Here is a 9,591-nt window from a genome sequence, read left to right on the forward strand (position 1 = left end):
ACAAGGCCATGTGGAAAGGGGGACGATCTGAGACTATGTGAAGGAGAACTGAGGGGCACAGCCAATAATATGAACACATGGGCCCACTGAGCCCTTCCAGCCAGACTGCAGCCATTTGAGTCAGTTCTGCAGCCAACATATGAGGTCAAGGCAGGTGGCTCTTGTTCGAGATCCAGCTCCAACAGACACCCTGAGCAAGGCCTGTTCACTGCACCTGTGGCTCAGTAGCCCCCCATTTGAAAAAACACACTCTGTGGCTCTATCCCCAGGGACAGGCCTAGGCAGGAGATCACATAGGAGAGAGCTTTAAAACCTGGAAGTCCCCCAACAGAGTCAGACCAGTGACCCTTTGCTTCCTTTACTCCCCTCCTCTATCTGTCCACTCAGTTAAACCACACCAAAGTAAACAGGCCTGTAGGCGCCGGTCCACAATCACAGAACCAGAAACACGTGAAGAAGGCCCCTTGCTCATTCCAGCCCCAGTGACACTGTAGACAGCAGAGGCAAGGTTCCCCACTGTGCCCTGTCCAAATTCCTAGCCTGCAGAATCATAAGAAATAATAAAATTGTTGTTCTTTTAAGCCACTCAGTTTGGGGCAATTTGTTACATAGCAGCAAGATAACCAAAACACTCACATGAAAATAGCTGGTTTCCTTATAGGAGAGGGACTAGGAATGATTTTGCTTCTCGTTAATGGTGCTACAATATTTTTATGTGTAGGAAGTTTTAATAATATAAGGAGGTGGAAGCATCCTCGGTGCCTTGCCCCCTTTGCCTCTCACGACCCACTGATCAAGTACTACCCGTGTTCCTCCTGGAACACCACTTGGGCCTCTCCTTCCCCCGCCACTGCCGTTGCTCAGGCCATCGTCCCCACCCACCCTGACCCCTCTATTAGCCTCCCAGATCTCCCTGCCTCTGGTCTCTCTGCTCTCTCAACCATACACCCTTCACAGCCCTGCCAGAACAGCAAAGACCTGGTCACGTTCCCACCTTAGAATCCTCTAATAACTCACCATCGTCACCTTCCACCACAATCAGGTAGTGACGCTATGTGTCTGTTAGTCCCTCTCCCACCCTGACAATGTCCCTACCTGCAGACAGGCTCACAGGGTTGCACTCCGTACAACTCCGGGGGCACCTTGCTCACAGGCCACATGAAGAGCCGGGCCCCCGAGTGGCCCGCAGTGCACACCCTGCCTCACTGCACTCAATGTCCCTCAATCACAAACACTTCGTATTCGTTTCACTTCATGCCATTTTCATTCAAATTTTTCTCTCATATAATTCCTCCAAGTTCTAATTTATATAATTTACCTTACCCACACAGTACTTCAGAACTGGTCACTCAAAACCTGTCTATTGAATACCTACTATGTGCCCAGCTCCTAGGTATCCCTAGTAATAAATAAAACAGACGAGAACCCTGCCTTCAAGAAGTTCTCGGTCCTAATAACTAGGCGTTAATTCGTCACACTGACCAGAGGCCAGGCTATACAGTCCTGCTCTGAACTCTTCCACTCCATCCCCACAGTGTGAAAGCACAGGCAGATAATCGATAAGCAAGTGGGCAAGGCTTTGTCTCAATAAAACTTTCTTCCTAAACACAGAAAGCTTGGTCCACAGTTTGCTGACACCTGGTAGAAATTCTGAGAAGTCTTTCCTAATTAATCCCATTTCCACAGTGATTCTTCCTTTGCCATATGACTGCATCTGTCTTCAATAAATGTCGAGTCTCCCCCACACAGCAGTGGCAGGCGGAGTTGTTGGGGAAATGAAAGTATCAAGAGTGTAGAAAAAAGAATAAACTGACCAGGTATAAGACTTATCACAACAGATTGTTACAACAACACTGGTTAAGAGCACAGACTATGAAGCCAGATCTCCCAGTTCCATCCCTACTAGAATATATCTCTGAAGTAATTACTAAAAGTCTGCATTCCTCCGCTTCTCCATGTGTTCAGTGGGCAAGAAAATATAATCTCTCATCAAGAAGGTTTGTGTTAAATCAATATATATTAATTAACTAATATATTAAATTAGTATATCTGAAGGGCAATAGTAAGCGATATATCTTTACCATTGCTATTCTTCACCATTATTGCAGCAACTTAATGTAAAAACTATATATCACAGGCAACCAAGTTAAAAAAAAATGATTCTGAAAGCTAAAAAAGAACTCAACATATTGTGTCTTAAGGACTTAACATGCATACCAGCCTCACCTGGGAAGAGAAATCTCTCTTGCAACTTTATTCTGAGAAAAATTTCTCACACGGCACATGAGAGCAAGAGATTCTGAAGGACACAGTGAGATGCCCGCGGCACAGAAGCCTGGGGGTGCAGGAGCACCTGAGACAGTTACCTACCACTCTCAGTGGCAGTCAGGGGTCAAATTAAAACACAGAGTGTGTGCCATCCAAAGACCCCACCAGTTCCGACACTGTTTCATTCCTCCTGTTTTATTACGCTGTTGTAGAAAGGTTAAATAAATAGTCTTGTTTGACAAAATATTATCATGTTAGTAACTATGCCTGGGATTAATGGACAAAGAAATATTAGGAATTTTAAGTGGAATTTTACAATGTCGTAGTCCCACATTTTAGTCCCATGGAATGAAAAACCACAACCATAACTAAAATTAATTGGAGAAATAAAATTTAATGTTGAGAATTTGTCGTTAAAACTTAACCTCTGTGTGCCTCAGCTCTTATAACTGTAAAAGGAAGCTAACAGAAGAACTCATTTCATAGAGACCCTGTGGGCATCAAATGCGGTATCATATGTATTAATGAAACGCTGAAAGCAGTGCCTGGTACATCAATGTCATCTGAATGTCATCGGTGACTGCCACAATTGTATGCTTCTTTGTTTTCACTCCACCCTAGACCCCACGCCCTCTATACAGCCTTTCCGTTGATTCTCGCTTCCTGTGATGCACCTGGCTCTGCTGACAAACCCTGAGCCCCGCTAGGCCATGGGCTACACATCTCTGGCACTCCGCACAGCTAAATGCAGGATGGCACTCAGTGAAGGCTTCCTGAATGAACTTTTTGAAAACCCATCAAACAAGTTAGTGTTAAATGCTTGCAATATGTTTCTTGCCTTTGGTGATTTTCTAATCTAATGGGAAAACCAGCCTTGATACTCTTGAAACATTAAATTCTCATATGCCTGTCATATAGCTCAGGCCTGATACATTGTTGATTTCAGCTTTCTCAAAAAAAAATCATGGAAAAAAGTTCTAAGTTGCTTGAATGGGCCCATTTATTGGGTTAGTTTCTAGAAAAAGAGAAATTGTTAGTAGAACTTATTTCTATTTTGAGAAAACATTTAAAATCTTACTTTCACATTGAGAATTAAGGCTAACATTCCCAAATTAGTTAGGTTGGTTGTTTGGTAGATTGTAGGAAAAAGCAAACTAGTGTATGAATAGCCTAATAATTTGTTTGGTGTTTTGCTTGATCAGAGTCATTGGCATACTACTATAATCTATTTAAGTGTCTGCTACACAAGACAAGAAAAAAACATTTCACTATTCTTTAAAATTCCAAATCAGCTTGGAGAGGTATCTGTACTTCCATTTCCATCATGCTGACCTCACCTCACTGGAGTCTAATGCATGTTTTAATTAATTAGTCATACCAATAACTTATGCATCTTTGTAAACGACCTCTATGTCTTAAATGTTATGAAATGAGTCACATAAATAAATATTTTGTCTCCATCTTCTTGTTTAAAATGTGAAATTGCTGAAGGCTTCCACTTAAGAGCATCTTTTTCAATGGTGTCTCAACATTTTAACATAATTTTTTCAATAAATACAAGGACAAACCATAGCACTGCAGGAGTCTTTTACCCACATTTAATTATTAGCCTATCTGACTTCAGATGGAGTCTTAAAGTCCTCTTTGTAAAGTAAAATGGACTTTATAAAGTCTACAGAACTTTTTCTGTGTTCCCTGTTGATGTTCTTTATTTTAATAACAGACTTCTGTGTAATTAATCCCTAGGAGTTCGCCGTCACATAATCTACCCTGTGTATGAACTGTTCCATGTGTATTTTTCTGGGAACAAGACCTCTGGAAAAAATAAACAAATAAACAAAGACCAAAAGGAATCACGTACAAGGGGACAAATTGTGTGAAATACCATCAGTCTCATACACTTATAAACCAAGCAACAAGGACAGAACTTCTCAATCCATCTTACCAGAGATTTGGGGAAATGGGGTTCCACTCTAACTGTTTTTCCCTTTGACAGGGAACTGTAATATTTCTGTATCTGGGAGCTAAAGCAAAAAGGCAATCATAAATAAATGGTGCATAACGACTGCTCTTCAAGTCGAGTCGTGTGTGTTTTCTTAATTGGATCATTTCCCACAGTCTGTGCCTAATCACACAAGTTAAGAATTTGGCTGAGAAAACTTCTGATGGACTAAAATTTAAACAATAAAGCTAAAATTTTTTATTTCTCATAAAGTCATTTCACACATGTAAAGCAACACGCACGCAAAGGGAAACTACTATGCTTTTATTACTTGAAAACACTGTGAAACTTGCAAAATCCTCATTTCAAAATTGAGAAAAATGTAATTTTTGCAGAGTGAAAGTGGACCACACTCGTTCCATTAAAAAAATCCTGTGAAAACAGAAATTGGCGATCTACTCTAAGAAAACACAGCAAAAACTGGGAAGAAACTTGAGGATGCTTAAATTTCCACTGTGGAACAACTTCTGCAGCCCAGTGGGAAGGGAAAAAAAAAAACCACCTGCAACAGGATGGGAGGGGAGGAAGACAAGCTAGGACTATATACCCAGACAGGGAACCACTAGGCAGTTCTCTATAGTGTGCGAAGTGAGGCACCTGACAGGGCAGGCATACATATACCAAGACGAACCCCAAGGCAAATTCTGTAGTCACCTGTCACATCACAGAGAGACAAGAAGGCAGTATTCGTAGGAAAGACTAGACCAGTGCACAGCAGACACTGATGAGCTTAAAGTACCTTTTAACTAGAGGAAATATTAGCGAGGTGCTGAAAGTTGCTGCCACCAACTGGGCACCAGGCAGACTTGGGGTTACAAATCACTTTCACTTCATAAATGGTGCGTTTCCATTAAAATGGTAAACAGGCTTTACTGTAGTCCGAGAGGTGAGTTCTAACGCTGGTAATAGTTTAACTAGCAAAAATAGACATTTTCAGCAATAGCTGGAAAAATGTAACATATACCGGCTTCCCCTGATGATTTATGCAGCAGGGTAGGGTTCAAAGACCTATTCATGTGAGACTGTAATAGCAATAAGCAGAGAGAATACATTTTAAATAAATACCACTCAAATTTAACATCAGAATTGGCCATTGTTTAAAATGAATCCGAAAACTTTTGACTGGGTAATTCTATTTTTATTAATGTAAACCACATGTCACTTTGCACATGTACATTACACACATCATAGTCATATAGAATGTTGGCAATTGCAAAAAATTAATATGAGCTGAAGATTATATTAGGGAACTATTCCAGCCACATTAAGGAATTCTATATGCCAAGAGAATGCCTGAGGTATGCCCACACGATTTAATAGATGGATGCACTGAAGATATTTAAAAGTGAACAAGGTTCAAAACAGGATGTATGGTACCTTCCATGTATTAAAAAGGATACATGTATCTATGTATGTATGTATATGAATATATTTATGTGTATATGTATTTGTATATGCATGCATATATGCCTATAGTTTTTTTAACACACAAGAAAATAGTTTCTCAGTGGTAGGTAGAGAAATCCTTTTAACTGTGTATCTTTTCAAATTATCATTTTTACCTATCTATATAAAACCTTAGAGATAATATGAGAATGATAAAAATAAAAACCCTTACATTATAAAGGTTCATTATATTAACACATAATATACTATAAGGGTCATTTTAAAAACCTTTATGTATGTAAAATCTTAAAAAGAACATGAGAATTAGGAATAGTCATGATTGGTGTATTTAATATTATGTTTCAGGGAAGGCTTTATAAACAGTTTGCCATACAGTGACATCTGTTTTAGTGACCAAACGCCATGAAGGACAGAGAGGGTAATCTCTCCACAGTCATAAAACATGTAAACCCCAACAGAAGTAAGTGCTGGTGTGAGGGAAAGTGCGGACACGCCGTTAAGCAGCAGAGCTTAGTTTCTGTTTGCACACTGAGCTGTGCCTCCCCAGGAAACATACTGGCTGGCGATAGCATATAGAGATGAGACAAACGTCTGGCCAGGCCCAATGTCTCCCTGCAGAGTTCCATGCACAGAATTAAACCCCCACTTCCTCTCTCTCTCTCTCTCTCAACAATGGAAGCGAGCTTAGATATTAAGATAATACTAGATACAGCAGAAATGTTTTCCAAGGAAAAATGCTGGAGTAAACGAGGTCCTTTCAAGAACACATGAAAATCAGAGTGTCGGTCCCCCCACTGAACTTGCCTTGGGCCTCACACACAGAGCAGTAAACGTCCGCTACCCTGATAGGGTCCGGTTTACTGTGATAAGCAAACTGTCTTTCCAACACTGTGGGATACTTGGGTTTACTTTCCACAAAGACCAAGGTGGAACTAAATCAATCATTACTATTTCCTAGGGCCAGAAAATCATGAATATCTTACCACAGCCTAAAAGCTGGCTCTGATTGATAATCACCTTGTCCCCAGGCTAGACCAGGACTCGAAACTCGGTCTGTGGGTTTACTGCACCTTTCATTCCCCACCTGGGCTATACAGACACAAATTTCACTACATATATATATATAATTAAAACAGCTTATAGCACGCACAGACACACACAAAGAATCAATGCAATGCTCAGCCACATGGCCCAGCAAACATCACTTGGTCACTCAAAGCCCTACGATCAAGTCACAGAACTACTCAAAAAGAGAGAGGGGGGAGGGCAACAACGAGAATCATAAGAACTTAATAGAAAACCTCCAAGTATTTTCTGTGTGAGTTCCTTTAACAGACTCCTCCAAGGAGATCAAATGGGTCATTTATGGTCTATCCTGCTACTTCCATGGAGGCTTGAATTTAATCCCAGGAAGATTTCTTTTTCAAGTTGAATAATTGTAAAACAAGTGTATTCCCACCCTTCTTCAATTCAGGGGACTGACAGTCCCGATACAGTCAGTGTGCCTAGTTTGAGTATTTCCTGCTGAAACATTTTCTATAGTAGGGGCGTAAGCAGCTGCTGAAATGCTCAATTGCATATCCATAACACACACCCACCACTGGTTTAAAACACGCGTTTAACGGTGGGTCACAGCAGGGTTACTGCCCCAGTGAAATGAAGAGCTCCTTACAACCCCAAAACAAATTCTCATAAACTCTCGCCCTGCTGTGCTTCCAGTGTAGACATCTGAAGGGCAGAACCACTCAGAAAAACCAGCCCCTGGTTTTAATAAGCACAACGTAGAGGACAGCCAACCGTGAACTGTGTGTCTTCTTTGACAGCCTGCCATTGGAATCCCTTCCTTTCCTTGCTGCCTTACAAATGGAGCATCTGCAAAGGCGCCCACAGGAAAAGCACTTTCCCCTAAACCCAACCGGAATTGGTGTGAAGGGAAAGGAATGGACTTTTCCTCTTCTCTCAGTCGCAGCAGCTCCTCCCCTTCTTCCTCAAAGAACCCTTCTGGCCTCCCAAAATCTGCCTCAACAATGGTCCAAGATTCCTTTTAACCATGACCTCGCCTCTGGGACAGAAATCCTTAGAGTGTTTATCCTTGGACGTGTTGAGGATTGGGTAATCCTTGCCCTTCTAAGGTGCCTCCAGGAGGTCTTGTCAGGGGTCCTTCACCTACCGTGCATCGACCCGGTCAGTTTCTGGAGAAGAGGGAGGGGAGACCCACACCAAAGGAGCCGACCCGTTCCATTACCCTTTAAGCGCGTCGTGTCCTCCACCGCCTCTTCTCTTGGACCGGCTGGCTCTGGTTTCCTTCGTGTTCCCAGCCTCCAAATTGGTATCCGCCCCATGGCTCGTGTAGGACGCTAAGAGTACAGTAAATCCTAGGGCGACCTCCAGCAGCCCCCCTCGCCGCATGTTGTCGAGCGGCCGCGGGTTCCCGCCGCTTCTCGCTGCGCCCGGGGCTGTTCCGCGGCCGCCGCTGCGCCCTTAAGCGCGCCGCGCCGCCCGGGTCCCGCTCTCCCGCCGCCCGTCCCCCGGGCCGGGCTCCTCCCGCCTTCTCCAGGCGCTGCTCCCACTTCAGGCGGCCCGTGCCAGCTGCAACAGACAAATCGCCCAGGCGGGGAGACATTCAGTGCATCGGGATGCTGAAGCTGCGTGGTCCCCATTCCCGAGCCCAGCCCGCGCGCGCCTCCTGCGCGTGGCGCATTTATTTTGGGTAAGTGAAGACCGTTTGGTCCCCAGCTGGCTGAAAAACCCAGGCCCCCGGCGGCAATGGATCCAGTCCACCCCACGCGCCCCTGGACGCCTCCTGAAAGGGGCACTGCAAAGCACCCGTGTCCAGAGAGGTCCTAAGCCCCGGGGCGAGTTCACTGGGTTTATTTTAATGGCACAAATTGCGCGCGAGGCGCGCTCTGAACGCCCTAAGCTCCCTAGTCTGTCCCCTTCCCAAGCCGCGGGCTGGAGCCCGCCGCGCCGTCCCCGGTCGGCTACGGGCACTGCCACCGCCCCCCAAACATCTGACGCGGAGCCCGACACCGGGAGACCCGGGCCAGGAAGCTGTCAGGCAAGGGAGGGCCAGCGCCAGCTGTGGACGTTCCGGGACAGCCCCTCACCCCCGTCCCTATCCTCGGCGCGGCGCAAACGCAAACGCAAACGCCTCCGTGGCTGGAACTCTAGCCCCCGTGGCCGCCCGACCCCTGTCGGGACCTCGGCTGAACCCACTGGAAAAGCGGCGGCTCCGGCTCCCGAGGCGGCGGCGGCTGTCCCTCGGTCCTGACCGCGGCAGCCGCTGCCCGACTCCGCCCGCAGCTGTCCCAGCTGTGGCCGCCTGTCCGCCCGCGGCACCCACAGTTTCTGCTGCGGCTCCCGCGCCCCCTCCTTTCCCCACCTCTTCAAGTATCGTCTGCGCAGCGGTTTCTCGCGAGAGAAATACTTTTTTAAAAAAAAGAAAGAAAAAGAAAATGACACCCCCTCCTACATCCCCCTCATCACCACCCCACCCCTCGGCCCCATCCTTCCCCCCTTTCCACTCCCCTTTGCCAGCCACCGCCTCGGCGCAGGGGCCTCCCTCGCTCGCAGGATTAGAGCAGTGGGAGGAGGCAGAGGTGATCCGGTCCTGCCTGGCCTGGGATTGTTCGTTTGGGGGTGAGGAGTTGAAGGAATGGGAAGAAGTGGAGTAGCGGTTTAGCCCGCTTTGCAGCTGGGAGATCAAGACCCAAGATTAGCCTCTCCCGTGATCTGGTAAGCCTGGCCCGCTCTGAAGGCTGTGCCACCTGCATCAAGAACGCGCGCTGGAGACTGCGGCTCGGGAGGCCCAGGCGGCGCCGGCGCGGGAGGAGACCTGTCGCTGCCCGAGCCTCCTCGCTGCGCCTCCCTGGCTGGGCACCAAGCGGAGGCTGGAGGCCCGGAGCCTGGGGCCG

The 9,591-nt window shown here is 45.9% G+C and overlaps 1 protein-coding gene across 4 annotated transcripts in view; it reads right to left on the minus strand.

The window, feature by feature from the left end:
- The window catches only part of FBN1 (fibrillin 1), a 227,932-nt gene extending 218,891 nt beyond the window's left edge, over positions 1 to 9,041 (minus strand). For 2 of the 4 annotated variants that reach the window (XM_037054584.1, XM_037054585.1), the window contains exons 1-2: positions 8,894 to 9,040; positions 7,923 to 8,266 (exon numbers count right to left, since the gene is read on the minus strand). In XM_037054584.1, coding sequence (XP_036910479.1) covers positions 7,923 to 8,086 — 164 coding nt within the window. In that variant the 5' untranslated portion in view covers positions 8,087 to 8,266; positions 8,894 to 9,040. Of the gene's footprint in view, positions 1 to 7,922; positions 8,267 to 8,893 lie in introns of those variants that run through there. The other 2 variants (XM_037054582.1, XM_037054583.1) reach the window with 2 other exon arrangements.
- Between the last annotated feature and the right edge of the window lie 550 nt (positions 9,042 to 9,591).

This window comes from Sturnira hondurensis, unplaced genomic scaffold (assembly GCF_014824575.4).
Source record: "Sturnira hondurensis isolate 20B ecotype Veracruz unplaced genomic scaffold, ASM1482457v3 Scaffold0008196, whole genome shotgun sequence".
In the NCBI taxonomy this organism is placed as follows: Eukaryota; Metazoa; Chordata; class Mammalia; order Chiroptera; family Phyllostomidae; genus Sturnira; species Sturnira hondurensis.